Consider the following 23,515-nt stretch of genomic DNA (forward strand, 5'->3'; position numbering starts at 1 on the left):
CCTGATATTTAATTTTCTGTTTTAAACTACTTGAGCCAATGTGACAGTGCTAATCTCTACATTTAGTTAATTCCCTAAGAAATATATAAACACTACCCTCTTGCTCTCTAAAGGTAACTGTGGTGCAATAAAATGAGTAACAATCCTAGAAAAATGAAATGGAGGTTATTTTGCTCAAGTTAATGCATGTCAGAAATCAGGGGACAAGAAGTCATGTTCATTTTAAAGTTAGTGAACTGTTTTGAAAATAATATCATAAACACATTAAAACTTTGAATATGCTTTATTATACCATAAATTCCCAGGAAATATAAGAAATATAATTTCTGAATGGAACTAATAATATCACAAATACTAGCACTTTATTGACAACAGCCAAATTTTCTAAGGTAGTGCACATGTATTTAAGTTACCTTTTTAAAATCTCAATGCTTTTTATACATTTCAAAGGGAAATTATAGGAGATTCTAAATTTTTCAATATTCAGTGTAAAAATCTACATGTGATATAAATATACATCTTAAGGGCAGGAGGCAGGACTGCTTGTGAATTGCTTTGCCTGAGTGTCAGGCTCCTGTATTTGCACTAGGTACCATTATGTTTAAGATCAGTGCTGGAAATTTTCCTAATAAACTGAAGAAAAGGATAAGTTTAAAACACTGCTCAGTCTTTAAAGGCATTAAAAACTGGTATAATTTTGAAAGGGAAATGAAATATCCCTTACTTACATACAGACTAAATAGAAATTTCAAATCCTTTACTGAAAAACCAGCACACGAACATATTTTAAGGCTGGACACGGACAGCATTTTACAACATCCAAAGCTTGCATGCAAAACTAGGTAGTACCAATGTTTCCACCACATGCCTAAGGGTAAGTGAAGGGGGACGAGTGCCCCAGGGCCAGCGCAGCGCAGCGCCGGCGCCTGGCATGCCACTCGGACATGTGGACAGCAGGTCACTCTTCCAGGATGCTGGGTAAACACTCTCTGAAAAGGATGCCCTTATGTAGTAATTCTGCACCTACATCCAGTTTCGATTGAACATTGAACTTTTTGGTAAATGTATTTAAAACCTATGAAAACTTCCCCGGAGACCAGATAAATTATTAAATAAACTATAAGGGGGACAAAACGCTGGTAGCTAACGTATGTTCATTCTAGGGTCTCCAGTGGAAGAGAGAGGAGGAAAGAGGTGACAGCAGCTATTTCCAAACCTAGGTTATGATCAGAATCATCAGATGGTGAAATTTAAAAATTCTGTCCAGGGTCTCACCCTAAATCTATCTAGAAATTACAGCCAGGGAATTATCTGTAAGCAACCCAAGTGATTCAGCCAAGGTTGAAAGTGAGAAGCCAATCTAGGTAATCACAAAGAATTTTAGGATTCAACGTGTGACATTTATCATTTACTCTACATTTGTCCAAATGTCTCACTTCCCTATTTTTCTAATAGTAAATAACGAAGCGACTCGGCAAGTGAAGAAAGAGTCAATACGTTACCAAAATGGATTTTACTATATTTAACTGGACAAATAAGTATAAGTAAAGTATGAGCATATTGCTCAGGATTCAACTACCAGACAGATATTTTTTTAATGTTAATAAATCTTAGAGGGGGTTTCCTTATTCAACATGAAAATTCAATATAAAACGACTCTAAACACTAAGTGATATTTAATAGAAAATTTATACAATTCTTCAAAATTTTTAAAAATTGTTTTACAAAAAAAAAAAATCCAATGTTAGGAAAAAAATAATCCCTTAAATTTGAGGTAGGGGAATAATTCTCTCATATGAGAACAACTATCACAGTGTTACTCTCCAGGTTAGAAATAAGGAAAATATTTCAATACTCTGTTTATGTACTAACTTTGTAAATGTTAAGTATAAATGTTTTAAGTGTGGATAAATATTTTGGTTTTGTTTTTAATGCAAATAATAATTAAAAATATGGATTTTTTTTCTTGTACACACTCCACAACTGATGAGTGAACAACTTTTTAAACATCTATTTTCACTTATAAACCTTGGAATAATAAAAAAGGTAGTACCTACATAAGAAATTTTACAATGAAATTACAATTGTAGGTTTTTCAAAAGCTAAAGTGATTTTAGATTTTTTTCAACATTCAGATACAAAAATTATATATTTTAATTCATTGTAGCACAATTCAAGTATTCTCTAAAATTTTATATTTAGCCAACTAGTACATGATATTAAATGACTTTTCATAATAGCTTTTCTTTTTGAAGATGACTGTTATACAAAATGGTGTGACACTCTAGGACTCTAAATGGCTTAAAATAAGTTGAAAGAACAAATGACAATAGACAAAGCCTTTATGAGAAGTACATCAACAACACATATAAGTTTGCACACATCAGTAATAAGGCAATTGCGGGTAACTCCCCAAAAGTACTGGAATTCATGTAAACAAAGACTATGTATATTCCTTTAGGGAGAAAACACACTACCATAGATAAAATATATTCAAGCGGTTGTGACTTTAAACCATATATTATTTGAATACCACATGGAACCAACAGGCATAACCTATCAATTTAATAACTGAGAGATGTTACTTATTTGTGAAATAGAAGGTTGATACTTTTTTGAAATAATGAAAAAGAAGTATTTTGAAAACATCCACTGTTTTCTAGAAATAAATATACATACTTAATGTATTGCAGCATAGGAGTATTGTCCTAGCATTAACCATAACATTCAATCAGTAGTTTTAAAATATTTTTTCCACATGGGGACTTCAATCTTCTACCTTGTTAGCTGACCAACAACTTTCAAAAGAGTTTTATTTTCCTGCTTTAGTTGTTCATTTTCATCTTCTATGTCATCTAGGTCCTTAAGGAAACAAAAAAGAAAATATTATATGAGTTTTTTAAATACTTAAAAATATTCTAAAGGTGATAAAAACACTTTAAAACACATACATGTGGGCCCCCGGGTGGGGGTAGCACCGCCTTCAGCCCAGGGCGTGATCCTGGAGACCCAGGATTGAGTCCCATGTCAGGCTCCCTGCATGGAGCCTGTTTCTCCCTCTGCCTGTGCCTCTGCCTCTCTCTTTCTGTGTCTTTCATAAATAAATAAATAAAATCTTTAAAAAAATTAAAATACATACATGTGCAGCAATATCCACAATAGCCAAACTGTGGAAGGAGCCTCCGTGTCCATCGACAGATGATGGATAGAGAAGTTGTGGTCTATGTATACAATGGAATATTCCTCAGCCATTAGAAACGACAAATACCCACCATTTGCTTCGATGTGGAGGGACCTGGAGGGTATTATGCTAAGTGAAATAAGTCAATCGGAGAAGGACAAACATTATATGGTCTCATTCATTTGGGGAATATAAAAATTAGTGAAAGGTAATAATGGGAAAGGAGAGAAAATGAGTGAAAATATCAGGGAGGGTGACAAAACACAAGAGACTCCCAATTCTGGGAAATGAACAAGGGGTGGTGGAAAGGGAGGTGGGTGGGGGGTTGAGGTGACTGGGCGATGGGCACTGAGGGGAGCACTTGGCGGGATGAGCACTGGGTGTTATGTTAAATGTTGGCAAATTCAACTCCAATAAAAAAGAAATATAAATTAATTAATTAATTAATTAATTAAAAAATAAAATAGTGGAGAAAAAATAAAATAAAATACATACATGCAAAGATAATTCATACAAGCATTTAATTTGGAAAAAACAAGTGCCAAGTGCCAATTCTGAAAACAACTTTAGATGGAATACACCCCCCCGCCTGAAGGGAGCATCCACTTCAAGTCCTTCTCATTAGTATCACGATAAGATAGATCATCTCGTGCCAGATTTTTCAGTTTAAGAGAAGCCAAAAATCAGAATTCTTTAATTTGTATGTCTTCCAATTTTTAATCATTATAAATATCTAATTTTTTAGCTAAAAACAGATCTCCACTTCCCCCAAATTGAGGGCTAAAGAAAATACATATGTGGGCAATGCAATAGAAGGCTAAGGACCTCGGATTACAGTCTGTCAAATGGGGCATCAAAAAGATCAAGGTGTAAGGGTGTTTTTGTTTTTTTTTTAAGATTTTATTTATTTATTCATGAGAGACACACACAGAGAGAGGCAGAGACACAGGCAGAGGGAGAAGCAGGCTCCATGCAGGGAGCCTGATGTGGGACTAGATCCTGAGACCCTAGGGTCATGCCCTGGGCTGAAGGCAGCCGCTGAACCGCTGAGACACCCAGGGGTCCCCAGGGCGTAAGTTCTGAATGCACCCCTCTCACTCTGTAGGATCTTGAACAAGAGTGCACGTTGTGAGGTAAAAATCTAGAGCATTGAGTTGATCTGGTTCAATTTGTGTTAAGCTTTTCTCTAACATCGTGTTTGAGGAGGTTAAAGAAAAATGAAAGCCACTAAACTAAGTAATTATCCTCCAGCTTTAAAGTCATATGATTCCACGTCTCCGTTCCCTATATCAATCCTAGTGCCAAATATATAACCATCTGGTAAATATGAAGATAATCCACTCTAAGTTTCATTTAGAAGAAACTATTTCAAGGCATTATGTTTACTGATAGTTGTGAAAGCACACATTTTAAAATTTATCCTTGTATTTCAAAATACTAAAACTTGGAGTAATCAATTTAAATTATAAGCATTCTGCTGGATAACAGCATTCTAATAAATTTAGCATACTACCTTTGGACAATAGGTAAACGTTTTTAAAATGTGCAAAAACAGAATCTGCATTTACTCACAAACTAAATGAATGATGGTGGGGAACTTACTTGTTGAAAGCAACAACAAAAAACATACAAGATTTCAAGAATTACTACAACTGAGACCCAAGATTTATTTCTTTTTGAGACCTAAGATTTAGAATTAAATAATAAATTATATTCCTGTATCATCACTAAGTTATAAGCTATAAGAGCAGGTGTTTTATCTTTTTAATGCACACAGTGCCTAAGACAGTACTAATATATCACAGACATCAAAACTATTTTCAGATTTTATTAAATCACATTCCAAAACCAACAGAGGCAGATTTCCCGGGTTCTAACCAAGATGAAAGACTGTCTACAATTATGGAAGAGCTTAGACTTGGGGCTATGGAATACCTAATGTCAAATACTGGCTCAGATAGTTATTATGTGATTACTAACTATGATTTGAGCAAGTTAAACTCTAAGTTTCGCAGTCTTCATCTATTACCTGTAGTTAATGCTCCAGAGCTTTATTAGAATGGATCTGCACATAAGGAGGCCTCTATTTTCTCTTCTTTCATTGTTAGAGTTAAAATTGGCTTAGGAATCTGTTCCCCTTTTCCCTGAAGCAAACGTATTTCCATCTTATTTAGAGCCTTTTAATATGCAGAACTATGGAATCTCTTCTCAACACTATTACCTAAATATGGCTTAGCACTAATACCTGCTTCTTAAGCAAAAAATAAATTCTAGGGCTGGGGATCCCTGGGTGGCGCAGCGGTTTAGCACCTGCCTTTGGCCCAGGGCGCGATCCTGGAGACCCGGGATCGAATCCCACGTCGGGCTCCCGGTGCATGGAGCCTGCTTCTCCCTCTGCCTGTGTCTCTGCCTCTCTCTCTCTCTCTCTCTCTCTCTCTGACTATCATAAATAAATAAAAATTAAAAAAAATTCTAGGGCTGAATGCAAGAAAAAGAGTTACAAAATAGTATAATAGAGACCTCGGGGGGGTAAGCTAAACCTAAAGTGGGGGGTGTCTAAGTATAACTGGAGAGGGAAAAACTGGTGAAAATACACACAAAGACATCTGGAGTTTCTTATGGCAAGAAAGTAGCAAGTTTAGTTGTTCACTGAGGCAACTCTGTGCCAATATCCTTTTATGTGTGGTGGTGACCAAGCTGCCTCTTACCTCCAGACTCTTAACAAAGCACTGAACTAATCCATTCATCAGTCCATCCCCAAAAGAATAGTATTAACTGAATACAACTGATAATTGGCCAGAGGAAATCAGTTTATAGAATGAAATGATGATTCTTACTACCACAAATTACCATCTCATTAAAAAAATAATGAAATTAAATAATCTCTTCATATACATATATTTTCATGTATACATATACAGATTTCATGTTTACATATACATATTTTTTTCAGTTGCCAGGAAAAAAAAAGAAGAAAAAAAACTATGAAACTGGAATGTGTGAATACTCACTCTATTTAACAAATCAATTTCTTCTTTGAGTTTTCCGATCATTTCCTCTTTATCTTGCATTAGTCTCACAAGTCGTAAGTTTTCTTGCCTTTCTCTTACTACTTCCTGGTAGATATAATTACAAAGTATTAATTGGGAAGTAACTGGCTGTTTTTAACCTTAAATAACATGCATCTGTCAAGTCTGGCGTAGTGCCTTAGACATAGGAAGATTTCCAATGCATTTCTTAAGTAACCTGTGAGGGAAGGAAAAACCTATCCTAAGAAAGACCCAAAGAATGAGAGGAATACAGGAGTTGTAAGATGTATTTTTTTTTGTCTCAAAGATTTATTTATTTCAGAGAGAGAGAGTCCGCAAGTGCAAGTGCGTGTGAGCATGGGCAGAGGAGCAGAGTTGGACAGGCTCCAAGCAAACTCCTTGCTGAGCATGGAGCCCCAGGCCGCCTTGATCCCACAATCCATGAGATCATGACCTGAAACCAAGAGTTGGATGCTTAACCAACTGAGCCATCCAGGTGCTCCATATTTCTGAATATGATTACACAATTCTTTAACACTATTACCCGGGGCACCTAAGTGGCTCAGTCAGTTAAATGTCTGCCTTGATATGATCCCAGGGTCCTGGGATCAAGCCCTGGGTCGAGCTCCCTTATTCAGTGGGGAGTCTGCTTTTCCCTCTCCCTCTGCCCCCCCCCAACTTGTTCTCTTTCTCTATTTCAAATAAATAAGTTCTTAAAAACAAAACAATACAAATACCCAATGACTTACCCTCCTTTAACTTTTCACCACCATTAGTAATAAAGTAGCTTACTTTTTTAATGGATAATATCCTGTTTGAGGAAATTCAAATTTTTTATTCAAAATACAAGGTTTGGGCCGCCTGGGTGGCTCAGTCAGTTAAATGTCCGCCTTAGGATCAGATCATGATCCCTGGGTCCCGGGATCAAGTCCCACATCAGGCTCCCTGCTCAGTGGGGAGTCTGCTTCTCCCTCTACCTGCTGCTCTCCCTGCTTGGGCTCTCTCTCTGACAGATAAATACAATCTTTTTAAAAATCTTAATTCAAAATACAAAGTTGAAGGGGCACCTGGGTGGCCCAGTCCACTAAGCCTCCGACTCAGGCAGTGATCTCAGAGTAGTTAGATAGAGCCCCTTGTCAGCTCCACCTCAGCAGGAGTCCGTTTAGGATTCTCTCATTCTCCCTGCCCCCACAATAAATAAATAAATAAATAAATCTTTTTAAGAAATACAAAGTTTAAGAAAAGGTGATGGTTGTATGGAAACCTCTAAACAGAAAAATAATGGTCCTCGAGGTTGCCTGTGGATCTGCTAGTTAATAGATAAAATAAAGGAACTGAAATAGATTACTGGTTTTTAAACTTTTTTTCTTTAAATAACACAACACCTTTTCCAAAGAAATCTTATTTAGAATCCAGGGCCTTGGGCTGGGTGGACTATATTGGGGGTGAAAGAAAAGCAAAACTGAAAAATTTTGCACAGAATTTAATCTCTATCCTATTAACCCTCAGAAAAGGCGACCAGTCACCCTCATTTATCAGCTGTTGCCAAACTACTAGGAAGTGGATCCAAATTTGTGGGGAGCTGTAAAAGTCTTTCTGAAGAAACACTTGAAACCTATTAGACTATGTATTCCTTAAAGTTTTTAATTTAAACTCACAGAAACATATCAAAAACTGAGATGTGAACTAAAAACATTTATAATGCCATAAAATTTTTTAAATTAAATTTCTAAGTAAAACAATCTTTATATCACAGGGAATAATTTCAATTCATCAAAACAAAACATATTTTCAACAATCAGAAAGTAATCAGCACCATTAGCAACTTCACAGATTAAATGTCGACAGAAGAAAACCTGAGTGTATGGTTAATAAATTTATGCCAATATTCATTTAACCTGTTTTCAAGGATACTCCTAAACAGGCTTATTCTGACAATAGTTTCAAACACCAAAGATAGCTCTAGGGTCAAACTAAAAACCAGAAGAAAGTCTACAAATGATAAACTGTACAGATAACGTAATAAACGCACAGCAGGACACACTGCCAGCATAGACTTGTAACCATTTCAAAGACAGACTGTCTTTAATATATTAGAGGTAACTTGAGGCAGAATGGAAGTGCCCATTAAATATTTTTTTTGGTGCCCATGAAATATTAAGGAATATAAGAATAGGCTCCATTCCTAAAAATCTTAACATCAACAGAACTGGATAGGAAAGTATTAAGGCAATCAGAAAATGCCTAGCCACAATGCATCTGGAAAATATATACTTAAGACCGTGATTCAGAACTGCTACTTGACTATATATGGAAATGCCAATTAACACTAATGATATCTTCCACTAGCGCCTCTCATTTTTTCCCCTTTGTTGGCACTCTCTCTCCCGTACAAATTTCAATTTATTTTCTCAGCTGCTATAAAAGTAAGAGAAAAAAAAAGGAATCCCAATGGTATATTAATTTTATCAATCTTAAGTAATTTGTAATTCATACCTTTTCAAGATCTTCAATTTTCTTTTCCAACATGCTACTTGAGACCAAATTACCTGAAGTATTTGCATCCCTGTTATATCGGCTGAACCCACTTCTATCTGTTCGGGGATATCTACTTGAGACATCTTCTTCAGAGGCAGTTGTGCTATGGAAATAAAAAGATGTATTTTATAAGTACCTAATACTCAGCAAGAAGAATGCCAGGAATATTTTCTATTCACCTGAGATAACTACCATTCCCTGAGGACATATGGTTTTAGTAGCCGACTCATTTATAACTAAAGAAATTAATTATTCCAACACAACCAAAAAAATTTTTTTTAGTTAATTCTTTTGACCAATAATTACTGAGTAGCTGCTAAGTACCAGACACTGTTCTAGGCAGGAAGATGTAACAGCAACAAAGACATGGACTCTGCCTTTCATAGGGCTTTCAGTTTACCAGGGAACAAAACCAATCATAATAAAGCAAGATGACCATGACAATAAGGTAAGAGGCCTAAGGTACTATGACAACTATGACAGGAGACCTAAGGTAGATTATCTGTGACGGAAAAGCATTTTGTTTCCTTTTTCTTAAGTTCCAATCCATCATGGACTAATACTACTTGTAAGATAAAATAAAACAAACTAGTAGAAAAATAAAAATTTAGAAGGCCATATAAAATACAATTTCAATGTTTTATTAGCTATGCCCACGAAATTAATTTCAATAATATAATTAGAATGAACAGAAAAAAGAATTACATAAAACTGTGTGCTTTCACTGAAGTATGCATATAGGCAATCACAGAAAACAGCCATCACACTAATAACTTTTGTCATTTCAGAATTCTAACTTAACTCAAAGTGATGACCGACTGAAATGGGAATTCTTCATATCAAATACCAGTTCAAACTCTCTGAACTAATAGTATGTAAGAGTTTTTAATGTTATAAGTGAGTTTGCTTCTTGTTTTTTTTGTATTTGTTACCCATTACTGCATTAAAAACTACACCAAAATTGGTGGCTTAAAACAACACACGCTTATTATCTCATCATTTCTGTTGGTCAGAAATCTGGAAGCAATTTAGCTGAGTGGTTATGTTTCAAGGTCTTTTATGAGGTTTTGGTCAGGTCTGCAGTCATGTGAAGGCTTGACTGGTCTAGAGAATTCGCCATTAAGTTCACTCACATGGCTGATGGCAAAAGGCTTCAGTTTCTAACTGGCTGTTGACCAAAAGCCTCAGTTCTCAGTACGCAGGCTTCTCCACTGGGCAGTTTACCACATGGCAGCTGGTTTCCAGAACAGACAAGACAGACACGCATATCTGCTATGACCTAATCTTACAAGTGACATACTATCACATCAACCCTACGCATACTGCCGTGTGGAAATGGATTGCAAGATGTAAATACAGGAGGCAGGGCATCCATCTGGGAGCTCTCTCAGAGGCTGGCTACTTCTATGGTTTCTTTTAACAGCACTTAACAGAGAAACTGGTTCCATAGATGTACGTTGACAGGAATAGAAGAGATTTTAAAGCAATTTCAGCTCAGGGTATTAATTTTTAACTTTTAGCTCAAAATCCAGAAAATGATGCTTTTAAAAATTTGTCCTCAATCCTTCGTTGGTAGCCAAAACCAATAACTTATCCATCAAAATTATAATTCAGTCTAAAATAGCTTTTGATAAAAAACAATGGATTCTTAAACTATTAATTTCCTATGCATTGGTTTTCTTTCAATGAAAAATGAAACTCAAAGTGTGTCTTAACCAAATTTGTAAATTTGACAAACTTCTTACCAAGTTTGTCTTACCCATTTGATTTTAACATTTATAAATGTGCACTACAAGAATTACCAACTACTTTACTGATAATTGGTACTATACTGTGAAACCCATAACAATTTATGGAAACTTTTCCCCCAAATTTCTAACTTTCATTTTTGTCCTTTGATATTATGTAACATTAAAAACATCTGACATTCTTTTTTGCGTGGAAGGCTAATAAGGTCATTTTCTTAAAAGAGTAGGGCTATCAGATAAATAAGTCTAATTCACATATTTAATAAGTTTGGGGACCAAACTGGTTTCGTATCTTGCAAAAACACTAAGCATTCATCCCAAAGTTCAAACACTTTTGTTGGAATATTTTCCTTTGAAAATTATTGTATTCCTTAGCGTATAGTAACAGTCGACTGGCTCAGCTTCCAAACTATCACTTATTTTTTTTAAAAAAAATCTCAAATTTATTGCATTAGTGTAAGCAATTCACACTTTTATAGTGAACTACTGCTAATCTAGCTGATATAGCAAGTACACTGTTTAGTTCAGCTGACATAGCAAGACTTTCTCAATGAAAGAAGCAGGACGTTGCTTTACATTATGGCACAAGTTCCAGCATGTTTTTCTTGTCACCAGCTCTCTATAATCAGAACATACTCCCACAAAAGCAAAGCAAAACTGCAAACCACATTGGTTGATTTGTTAACCCTTTAAAATTTTAAATAACTCACAGTAAGCTCCATTTGTCAGCAAGTAAGTTGAAAAATAAATTCTGCCTTCATATCACTGTCATATTAACAAAATCAACGTGTTAATCAAATTGTAATAAAAATTACTTTCCTAAGCTTATTTGTCTCAGAGAGTCAGTCGGTCTTCTGTATCACTAAATTATTCCCAAGTATATCAAGCTATGGTGTTGTCAAAAAGTATTACATGAACTACCTTCTTTGCTACTACAGATTCATCCAACATTTCCAAACAAACATCTTTGTCTTTTTGTTTGTATGTAGTTGTTTTCAATGTTAGCAACATGAAACGAGACTTAAAAAGAAACGAAAAAAGCCCTAATGGTTACATATGAAATCCTGGAGATCTGCTTCTGTCAGCTTCTTAACTGTAATATTTCTTCTTTCAAAATGCATTTGTGGTTGTGAATGTATTTATGTAATACTTATAAATGCCACTTAAACAACCCACTGTGGTTTTAGCACTTCCCCATCAATTATGGCTAAAAATTGAACTCAGTACAGGCATTCCTCAGAGATACTTTGGGTTTGGTTCCAGACCACCACAATGAAGCAAGTCTCGCAAAAGAGGATCAAATGATTTTTTTCTGGTTTCCCAGTGCATATAAAAGTTATGTTACACCATATTGAAACCTCTTTTTTAAATTTTATATAACTATGTCAGTAAGTTTTTTAATGTTTTTATTTAAATTCTAGTTAGTTAACATACAGTACAATATTGGTTTCAGGAGTAGAATTCAGTGATTCATCACTTACATACAACATCTAGTGCTCATCATAACATGTGCCCTCTTTACACCCATCACCCATTTAGCCCATCCCCAACCCACCTCCCTCCATTAACCCTGTTTATCCCCTATCGTTGAGTCTCTTAAGGCTTGTTTCCCTCTCCTTGCTTTTCCCCCTTCCCATATGTTCACCTATTTTGTTTCTTAAATTTCACATATGAGTGAAATCATAGGGTTATTTGTCTTTCTCTGACTTATTTTGCTTAGCATAATATACTCTGGCTCCATCCACATTATTGCAAATGGCAAGATTTCATTCTTTTTGATGGCTGAGTAATATCCAGATCATCTGTATCCATTCAAACTATGGAAACATAGTTTGCCTAGTGTTGATACTGCTGCTATAAACATCAGGGTGCATATATCCCTTCAAATCTGTGTTGTTGTATCCTTTGAGTAAATACCTAATAGTGCAACTGCTGGCTCATAGGGCAGTTCTATTTTTAACTTTTTGAAGAACCTCCATACTGTTTTCCAGAGTGGCTGCACCAGCTTGCAAGACAGAATGCCCACTCTCACCGCTTTTATTCAACATAGTACTGGTGGTTTTAGTCACAGCAATCAGACAGTATAATGATATAAAAGGCATCCAAATTGATAACGAAAAAGTAAAACTCTATTTGCAGATGATATGATACTATATACAGAAAACCCTAAAGAATCTATCAAAAGACTACTAGAACTGATAGATGAATTCAGCAAAGCAGCAGGATACAAAATAGATATAAAGAAATCTGTTGCATTCCTATACATTAATAATAAAACAGTAGGAAGTGAAATTAAGAAAACAATCCCATTTACAAAAACTATACCATAAGCAACAAAATATCCAGGAATAAACTTAACCAAAGAGGTAAAAGATCTATACTCTGAAAAGTATAAAGCACTGATGAAAGAAATTCAAGATGAACAAAGAAATGGAAAAATATTCCATGCTCATGGATTGGAAGAACAAATATTGTTAAAATGTCTATACTACCCAGAGCAATCTACACATTTAAATGCAATCTTTACCAAAATATCAACAGATTTTTTCACAGAACTAGAACAAACAACCCTGAAATTTGTATGGAATCACAAAAGACCTCAAATAGCCAAAGCAATCTTGAAAAAGAAAAACTAAACTGGAAGTATAACAATTCCAGATCTCAAGTTGTATTACAAAACAGTGGTAATTAAACAGTATGGTACTGACATATAGAAATAAATGCACAGATAAATGAAATAGAAAACCAGGAAATAAACCTACAATTATACAGTGAATTAATCTTTGACAAAGAGGGAAAGAATATACAATGGGAAAAGGTCTCTTCAACAAATGGTGCTGGGACAACTGGACAGCAATAGGCAGAAGAATGAAACTGGACCAGTTTCTTTCATCATACACAAAAATAAACTCAAAGTGGATTGAATACCTAAATGTAAGACCTGAAACCATAAAAATCCTTGAAGAGAGTACAGGCAGTAATCTCTCAGGGCCATAACAACATTTTTCTAGATATGTCTCCTAGGCGAAGGAAATAAAAGCAAAAATAGATTATTGGGATGGCAAAAAATAAAGTTTCTACACAGCAAAGGAAACAATTGAACTAAAGGGCAATCTACTGAATGAGAGAAGATATCTGCAAATGACAAATCTGATAAAGGGTTAGTATCCGAAAGAACTGATACAACTCAATATCCCAAAAACAAATAATCCAATTAAAAAATGGGTAGAAGACATAAACAGATATTTCTCCAAAGAAAACATACAGATAGTCAATAGGCACATAAAGAATTCTCAACATCAGTCATTATCAGAGAAATGCACATCAAACTACAACATAATATCACCTCACGACTCACAGAATGGCTAAAATCAAAAACACAAGAAACAAGTGTTGACAAGGATGTGGATAAAAAGGATCCTCTTGTACTATTGGTAAAAATACAAATTGGCACAACCATTGTGGGAAAACAGTATGGAGGTTCCTCAAAAAATTAAAACTAGAACTACCCTATGACCTACAAATCACACTGCTGAGTATTTAACCAAAAACTATGAAAACACTAATTCAAAGGGATACATGCACCCCTATATTTATTACAGCTTTTTACAATAGCCAAACTATGGAAGCAACCCAAGTGTCCATCAATAGATGAATGGATAAAGAAGAGGTGATATACATACACACACACACACACACACACACACACACACACACAACCTATATTGTGTTAGCTATTCTCATTCGGGTTTTTTGTTTTTGTTTTTTTGCCTATCCGTGTAAACTTTAGCATTAATTTGTTAATACAAAATAACTTGCTGAGATTTTGGTTGGGCTTGCATTGACTACAGATCAAGTTGAGAAGAATTGATGCTTTGCTAATACTCAGTCTTCCTATTCATTAGCTGAGAATATCTCCATTTATTTAGTTCTTTTTTGATATCTTTCTTTAGAATTTTGTAGTTTTCCTCATATAGATGCAGTACTTTCTTACTATATTTATACCTAAATATTTTGTTTTGGGGGGAGCTTAATGTAAATATTGTGTTTTGAATTTCAAATTCCAGTTGTTTATTGCTAGTATATAGGACAGTGATTGATTGACTTTTGTGTTTTAAACTTGTATCCTGCAACCTTGCTATAACTTGTAATTGTTTGTTAGTTGCAAGAATTTTTTGTTGATTATTTTGGATTTTCTGCATAGACAATGATGTCATCATTGAACAAATAGTTTTATTTTTGTCTTCCCAATCTGTATACCTTTTTCCTTTTCTTGTTTTGTTACATTAGCTGAGACTTCCTCTAAGATGTTGCAAATGAGTTCTGAGAGGAGACATTCTACCCTTGTTCCTGGTCCTAGCAAGGTAGCTTCAAGTGTCTCACCATTTAATGTAATGTAGGTTTCTTGTAGGTATTCTTTATCAAGGTGAGGAAATTCCCTTTTGTGTTTGTCTTAGAATTTTCTTCATGAGTAGGTGTTGGATTTTGCCATATTTTTTTTCTACATCTATTTGTATGATCATTTGATTTTTCTTCTTTAGCCTGTTGATGTGATGGATTACGTTGACTTTTTTGAACATTTTGTGTGTGTGTGTGTTTAATCATCATCATAAGTGTACTTTTTAAACCCTATCCTCTATTTCACCCATCTCCCAACCCAACTGCCTTTGGTATCCATCAGTTTTTTCTTTCTAATTAAGAGTTTGTTTCTTGGTTTGTCTCTTTTATTTCCTTTGCTAATTTATTTCTTTCTTAAATTCCACATATTAGTGAGATCATATGCTATTTGTCTTTCTTTGACTGACTTCGATTAGTGTTATACCTTCTGGCTCTATCCATGCTGTTGCAAATGGCAGGATTTCATTCTTTTTAATGACTGAATAATATGCAGCTGGAACAAAGCTGGAAGACTATACTATAAAGCCACAGTAATTAAGACAATGTAGTAGTGCAGAAGGAATACAGGGCAATAGAATCGATAGAGAGCCCAGAAATAAACTCATATAAATAACCCACAAATATCCCCACAACTGACCTTTGACGAAGAAGCAAACGTAATACGATGGAACAAAGATAAAAGATAGTCTTTTCAACAAATGGTGCTAGGACAGCTGAACACCCACATGCAAATATGAAAAATTAAAACAAAGACCTTATATCCTACACAAAATTAACTCAAAACAGATCACAGACCTAAATGCAAAATGCAAAACTGTAAAACTCCTAGAAGATAATTAACATAGGAGAAAAACTAGGAAATTCTGGTTTTGACAATTACTTTTTAGATTCAATGGCAAAGGCATAATCCATGAAAGAAATAATAGACAGTTGGACTTCATTAAAATTAAAAATTCCTACTCTGTAAAGGACAATGTTAAGAAAATAGGAACATAAGCCACACTGAAAGAAAATACTTATAAAATACACACCTGACAAAGAACTACAATACAAAATGTACAAAGAACTCTTAAAACTCAACAATAAACAAACAACTCTATTAAAAAAAAAAGGCCAAAGATCTTAACAGATACCTTGTCAAAGAAGATACACAGAAGGCAAATAAGCATATGAAGAGATGTTCCATATTATGTCATCAGGGAAATGCAAATTAAAACAATGCACACCCATGAGAATGGCTAAAATCCAAAACAGTGACAATCCCCAAATATCGTTGAGCACTAGAACAACAAGAACTCTCATTCACTGCTGGTGGGAATGTAAAATGGTACAGACACTCTGGAAGACAGTTCGGTAGCTTCTTATAAAACTAAATAATACTTTTAACCATATGATCCATCAATCATGCTTCTTGGTATTTACCTGAAGTAACTGAAAACTTATGTCTACACAAAAACCTGCACTGGAAAGTTTACAGCAGCTTTATTCCTAACTGCCAAAAGTTAAAAGCAATCACAATATCCTTTCCTAGATGAGTGGCCAAATAAACTGTGACATATCCAGATAATAGAATATTATTCGGTGCTAAAAAGAAACTTAAAGGCATATTACTAAGTGTAAGAAGCCGATATGAGAAGGCTATATACTGTAGGATTTCAATTATATGACACTGTGGAAAAGACAAAACTATGGAGAAAGTAAAGATCACTCATTTCCAGGAAGCAGGGGGGAGAGATAATTCGGGGAAGGATAAATAGGTGGGAGGTACAGATGGTTTTCAGAGCAGGAAACATACTCTGCATATCATAATGATGAATATTTGTTATTCATTTGTCCAAACCTATAGCATGTACAACACTAAGAGTGAACCATAGTGTAAACTATGCACTTTGCGTGATTATGATGTGATATGGAAGTTTATCGATTTTTTTTTAATTAAATTTATTTATGTTAGTAACAGAGAGAGAGAGAGAGAGAGCAAAGACACAGGCAGAGGGAGAAGCAGGCTCCATGCACCGGGAGCCCGATGTGGGATTCGATCCTGGGTCTCCAGGATCGCGCCCTGGGCCAAAGGCAGGCACTAAACCGCTGCGCCACCCAGGGATCCCGAAGTTTATCGATTTTAACAATGCCTTTCTGTTGGGGAAAACTGATGATGCATGAGGCTATGTGTGAGAGGAGGCAAGGGATATACTGGAAATCTTGGTACCTTCCCCTTAATTTTGCTATTAATTTTAAACAGCTCTAAAAAATGTGAATTTAAAATTTGAAATTAAACAATCATGGCACTTACACTCGTTAATTTCCTATTCAGAAAGGAGTCTACTGATCATGCAGTTGGGAGTGATGATGACAATATTAAAATGCAATTCAAGCTTCTAAGTGTTTTTACTCTCAAGTTCTGTTCTTATCTTGTCAAGGGTTGGTAACCAACAGCTCAAGGACCACACTTTGAATAGTAGCACTACGCATGCTAGAGAATATTTATTTATTTAAAGATTTTATTTATTTATTCATGAGAGAAAGAGATAGAGGCAGAGACATGGGCAGAGGGAGAAGCAGGCTCCACGCAGAGAACCTGACATGGGACTCGATCCCAGGATTGCAGGATCACGTGCCAGGCTGAAGGCAGAAGCTTAACCGCTGAGCTACCCAGGCATCCCGCTAGAGAATATTTAAAATCAGATTTAAGGGACACTGAGTGGCTCAGCGGTTGAGGTCTGCCTTCAGCCCAGAGCATAACCCCAGGGTCCCAGGATCAAGTCCCACATTGGGCTCCCTGCATGGAGCCTGCTTCTCCCTCTGCCTCTGTCTCTGCCTCTCTCTGTGTCTCTCATTAATAAATAAATAAAATCTTAAAATAAAATAAAATTTTAAAACTTTTCACTTAACACTCCAAAATAAGCATATCATAATAATCTGTGTAAGAGATGATGATGTCCTAGATTGATGTGTTGGCATTGAAGATACAAAGTCAGTAAGACTTGATAAATGACTGAATGTAGATGGGTAGGGGGGAGTGTCATAAACAATGTCCAGATTTCTGGCTTGACCAAAAGTGGACTTTGATTCCAACTACTGAAATCCACCATGTTTCACAAGTTTACTTTTGAACATGCTGAGTTTCAGATATTTCTGAGATATTTGTAAGTACATATTTAAAGGTTGTTGGTTAGACAGGTATAGAGTTAATGATGACTTGGGATTCACTGGTATATATACAGGTAGTGAAAGAAGTCATAGTAGTAAAGAAAATTTCTGGCACAAACACAGAAAACAAAAAGAGAATAAAGCTGAAGACAGAACTGAGTAAACCAACACATAAAAGACAAGTACAGGAAAGGAAGAACTACAAATAAGACAGAAATAACAGCAAAGTGATAGAAAGGAAATCAAGAGAGTAAGGTATCACTGAAGCAGTATCATATTATAGAAGGTCATCAGAATCATTTTAAAAAGCTTTTCTCTTAAAAAATTCAATTACCTGCATCAATATTACTCATGTAGAAATTACAATGCTGACAACCATAAACACAAAAATCTAGAAACATGAATATCCCCTAACAGCTCTGTATTTGTTTGATGCACAAGCTTAAGACTGTAATTTTAGAAAATTTAACCCATTGACAATTTCTGAAATCCTTCATATTAGGCTTGTCATTACATAAATGAAATTATTATACAAATTCAAAACAAGGAATAATTATTACTAAAAAAATTAGTGCTTTATCCCCATTATATATGAGGTTTATAAGGAATACTATTAAAATTGTGAATAACTGTTATTTGATCTTCTAGCAAATTTAGCTCTATTTTAAAAACAAATGTTTTCAACCTATTTGGGGGGACATATATGTACAGTGCAAAATACATAGAACAAAAAAAGGTTGTTTCAGAGGCAACTGAGTGTGGCTTAGTTGGCTAATAAGCACCCGCCTTCAGCTCAGGTCATGATCCCAGGGTCCTGGGATCAAGTCCCACATCAGGATCCCTGCTCAGTGGAGAGTCTGCTTCTCCCTGTAGCCCTCCTCCTGCTCATGCACTCTCTCTCTCTCTCTCATCCTCTCTCTTTCTCAAGTAAATGAATTTTTTTTTTAATAACACTTGTTTCATCAACTTCAAAAAGTTTGTAATATTCTACTTAGGAATGTTAACACAAGTCTCTAATAGAATTCCAAAAAGAATCCCCTCTGTCCTTAGCTATAAAAATATTAACTATAATGTCCAGAAAAGGGAAAAGAATAAAGTGTCATCAAAGATAAATACTTCCATTTACTGAAAGTTTCCCCCCCTGGGAATTTTTTAGCATCTTCTTGTGGAAAGACAAGAGGTGTTATGATGGGGAATAAAACATTGTTATTCTAAAACTATCATGAGAACAAGATTGGCACAGCATTATAAGATTACAGCTAGAGGAATTTTCCACTAAAATAGGTATTTTAAGGCTTAGCAATTAGAAGAAATACAAGAGTCATGAATAAAATCCTACTTTTAGAATGGATATCAAATATTTAGCAGTACTGGATAAACTATGAAATCCCTAAATAATCAGCAAGTACATGACTGGCCTTCATATTTTTAACATATTTTGCTATCTTACTCTGTTACTCCCACTCCTCAAAACAGCCCCTTACTCTGTACATCTTCTTTCTTCTTCCTTTACACACACACACACACACACACACACACACAACAACAACAACTAAAGATCAAAATAAAAAACTCAGACGCTACTCAAGTCGATAGATATTAACTATGGGAAACAAAAAATATAATTAATTTATCTCCAGTAATCCCACCAACCCAGAGATAACTGTCGATACATTTTACAATATAATAGTTTTTAACTTTTTTGGATCATGGCTCCCTTTGAAAGTCTGACAAAAAGATAAATATTTGTTTATAAGCAAATATTATATTCTATTACATAGAATTTTAGTAGATTTCAAGTTATGAACACTTGATATATATTATGATACTTCATTTTGCATCATTCTCTTTATAATATACCCTCCCTCTCTCGATTTAACATAAATAGGTAATAATTATCCTATATAATTCATGGTTTTCTAAAGCATCAGTTTAATGTCTGCATTATAACTATTTATACTATATTAATAAGTTTGGCTTATAACTTACCTCATTATTAGAAATTTAAGTTTTCCCTGTTAAGGGCTATCTATCATACACACTCACTTCTGGTGTATTACATATAGTGAATTATCCTAAAAAGATCAAATATAACAGTTATCTCATCAAATGTACCTGGTTGCTAAATTTCACTACCCGAGGTATAGACAAAACAAGCCCAGAGAACATGCTTCTAGATGTAAGTCACTGCACTAGGTAAGAAGAGCTAAAATTATACACTTTTCATTATTATCTTAACACGTGTCTCCCAAACAGCCAAGCATAGTACACCTTGCACCTCAGAATTATTCAACACATATTTGACATAAAACATCTATTTTATTTTTTAAGAAAAATCTTCAACTAAGCAATATGAAAATGTTCTGTGTATTAAGAGGGACGCCTGGGTGGCTCAGAGGTTGAGTGTCTGCCTTCAGCTCAAGGTGTCCCACATTGGGCTCCCTGCAAGGAGCCTGCTTCTCCCTCTGCTTGTGTGTCTCCCTCTCTCTACGTCTCTCATGAATAAATAAATAAAATCTTTAAAAAAGAGAAATATTTCTGTGTATTATGAATAAATGGAACCACAAAAATTTACACAGGAATATTCACAGCACACTATATATTACATATCTTAATATAATTCATGTGAACCAAAACATGGAAACACCTCAAATGTCCATCAACTGATGAATGGTTAAACAAAATGTGGTATTATCCAGGCAGACTATGTAACACAGATAAACCTTATAGATGTTATGCAAAATGAAAGAAGCCAGACCAAAAGGCCACATATTGTATAATTTCATTCATATGCATTATCCAGCATATGCAAATCTCTAAAAACACAAAGCAGAGTACCAGTTGCTAAGGCTGAAGGGAAAAATGGAGATTGGCAAACTATTTAATAGGCATGGAGCTTCCCCCTTTTTGGAAAAAAACTGGGGAGGAGAAGCTTTAGAACTAGATAGTGGTAACAGTTATGCAACACTGGGTAAGTACAATCGACCACAGAATTGTACACTTTCAAAGGATAAACTTTATGATAGTTGAACTACATCTCAAAACTCTTAAAAATAGAGATTAAATATGGAATAGCAAATTCAGATTAGTGCTTAGTTTCCAAGGAAATATAATACTTAAAATGCACTTAAAAATAATATTATACCAAATATTATTACATAATTTCTCTTTCATGATTATAAGGATAACTTAAGATCTTGCTGGATCTGAAGAATATAGGAACAAAAGTTATTTTCCTATACTGTAGCTAGAACACTGAGTAGACTCTATGACATCCAAAGCTACATAAGTTGAAGTTATTTTGCAAAAAAAACCATGTTAAACAGAAATATCCGGTTATTGGTACCTTCCAGTTTGTTGGGAGTCAAAATAAGCTAAATCAAACTCTGACCAAACGCTCTGCATTGTACCCATACTAGGCAAATAATATTACCCTGAGGTAAAGCAACCTATGTTGATAAAACCAACCGATCTCTTTGATCTCACACAAGTCATTATATGCCTCAGTTTACTCATTTATAAAATGGGGATAATAAAACATCTCCCTCATAAGACTACTGGGAGAACTGACTGAATTAATGTATATGGAAAGTACTCTGAACAGCGTATGGTACATAATAAATATATAAATCTTAGCTAATAATATTTACGACATGGATAAAAATTCAGATCCACGAGGGAACAATTAGGTCCACAAAATATACTAGTATCTCAATTACTTTTAAATTACCATTTTTTGACATTCGTGTTCATTTGTAATACCCATTAAGCACAGCTAGAACATATAGCTATTGTATGTCTTACAGCATTCGGTAAAATACAGAATATATTAATATAAAAATAAGGCATCTTGAGAAGGAATAGATTTCCTTAGAAAACACACATAGTCCAAGAAGACTGGTTTCTCTTCAGCTACTGGAAGATTCATTTGGTCTTTAGTCTGCAATTAAAGAATATGGATGATTGTTTTGGTTTGATCCCTAACCAATAAATCAAAGAAATTTCTGGTGACTCAGTGGTTCTCAAAACACATGTACAATCAAACAAGAACTACTGGTTTTAAAACAATGGTTATAAAGACGGTCCCATTTAGAAAAAAGTTGCGACATCTTGTATCTCTGCATGAAAATTGTTTCTTCACTTCCTAAATTTAAATAGGTTCTATTCAATTTCCTATGAAAGAGCCTAAGAATCAAGTGACAACTAAGGGTTTGAACTCCTCTGTATGGTAGCTCAAAAAAACAGATCTGAGACAGAAATAATCTAAGATATAGTATCTTTTAAAAGTGATCCCTCTTTTCTTTACCACATGAAGTGAAGTGTAAAAAGCAGAGTTATCTGAAATCAGATGGGAAGTTGTGATTCCACATGTGAATGAATAGCTGTGGCTCCTACTGAGGTCAGCTGGTAGATGTTTGCGGTGTGTGTTTTGTGTCTTCCTACATAGTTCAGTTGAGCTGGGTGCAGTTTTCTGTGTTTACCTAGTGTTTCTGATGAACAAAATTATGCATAAGCAAACATAAAACATGTGTTATGGTCAAACTGTTTCCTAATGTATCAACTGGGACAAATTCAAGTTTCCAAAAACATGTATTATAGCAGAACTGACTGGAAGCAGATAATGGGTCTTAAGGAAAAGAACTGTATTCATGTTTTATCCAAATAAAGAATGGGGGTGGGTACCTGGCTGGTGCAGTCAGAATAGCATGCAACTCTTGATCTCAGGCCCGTGTTGGGTGTAGAGATTACTTAAATAAATACCAATTTTAAAAATAAAAAATAAAGAAATTATGGGCCTCCAATGCAGTTATAATGAGTGCCTCTGGTAGGTTTATACTGTACTTCATTGGAAGGGAGAAGAGCAGAGACTGCTCCGCTGATACCAGCCTTAAAACTTAAAACTTACCAAAACTTAAAAGTTAAAGATACTCATGTTACATTAAGAAGCAAAACAGAATGCAAAATCCAATATGCTCACAATCACGCAAATAAGAAGCCTAAAAAATAAAATGGAAGCAAAAAAATAGAAATAAGGTTAATAATGACTGACTTGGATGGCAAGTTTGTGAGTAGGCTTTTCCAATTCAAATCTTCAGTAGTGAGGATTGCTTTTAAAAAGAAGAGAACAATTTTTTAGTAATCGTTTTCAGTAATTGAAAAAAATTGTAAGGAAAGAAAAGTCCTGAAAAAGGTACATGCGTTATAGCTATAGAAAGAAGTACAATAATAACATGAAACACTACGGTCTGAAATAGGATTTTGCACCTACGTTTTAGCTAAGATAATGCTTATTCTTTCTAATGTTCATATTATGATGTGTTCACATACTTTATAAAAGCAAGACCTGTGGTGGCTCAGTCGGTTAAGCACTGGACTCTTGACTTCAGCTCCCGTCATGCTCTCACTGACCTCTCACTGACCATGAGATCAAGCCTCGCGACCAGCTCAGCGGGGAATCTGCTTCTCTCTCT

The 23,515-nt window shown here is 34.9% G+C and overlaps 1 protein-coding gene across 2 annotated transcripts in view; it reads right to left on the minus strand.

Annotated features, from left to right (window-relative positions):
* Window positions 1-264: 264 nt before the first annotated feature.
* Window positions 265-23,515, minus strand: part of PAWR (pro-apoptotic WT1 regulator) — a 101,923-nt gene continuing 78,672 nt past the window's right edge. Inside the window, exons 4-6 of one of the 2 annotated variants that reach the window (XM_038558528.1) lie at window positions 8,760-8,851; window positions 6,193-6,297; window positions 265-2,862 (exon numbers count right to left, since the gene is read on the minus strand). In XM_038558528.1, coding sequence (XP_038414456.1) covers window positions 6,242-6,297; window positions 8,760-8,851 — 148 coding nt within the window. In that variant the 3' untranslated portion in view covers window positions 265-2,862; window positions 6,193-6,241. Of the gene's footprint in view, window positions 2,863-6,192; window positions 6,298-8,706; window positions 8,852-23,515 lie in introns of both variants that reach the window. The other variant, XM_038558527.1, reaches the window with a different exon arrangement.

This window comes from Canis lupus, chromosome 15 (genome assembly GCF_011100685.1).
Source record: "Canis lupus familiaris isolate Mischka breed German Shepherd chromosome 15, alternate assembly UU_Cfam_GSD_1.0, whole genome shotgun sequence".
Taxonomy (NCBI): Eukaryota; Metazoa; Chordata; class Mammalia; order Carnivora; family Canidae; genus Canis; species Canis lupus.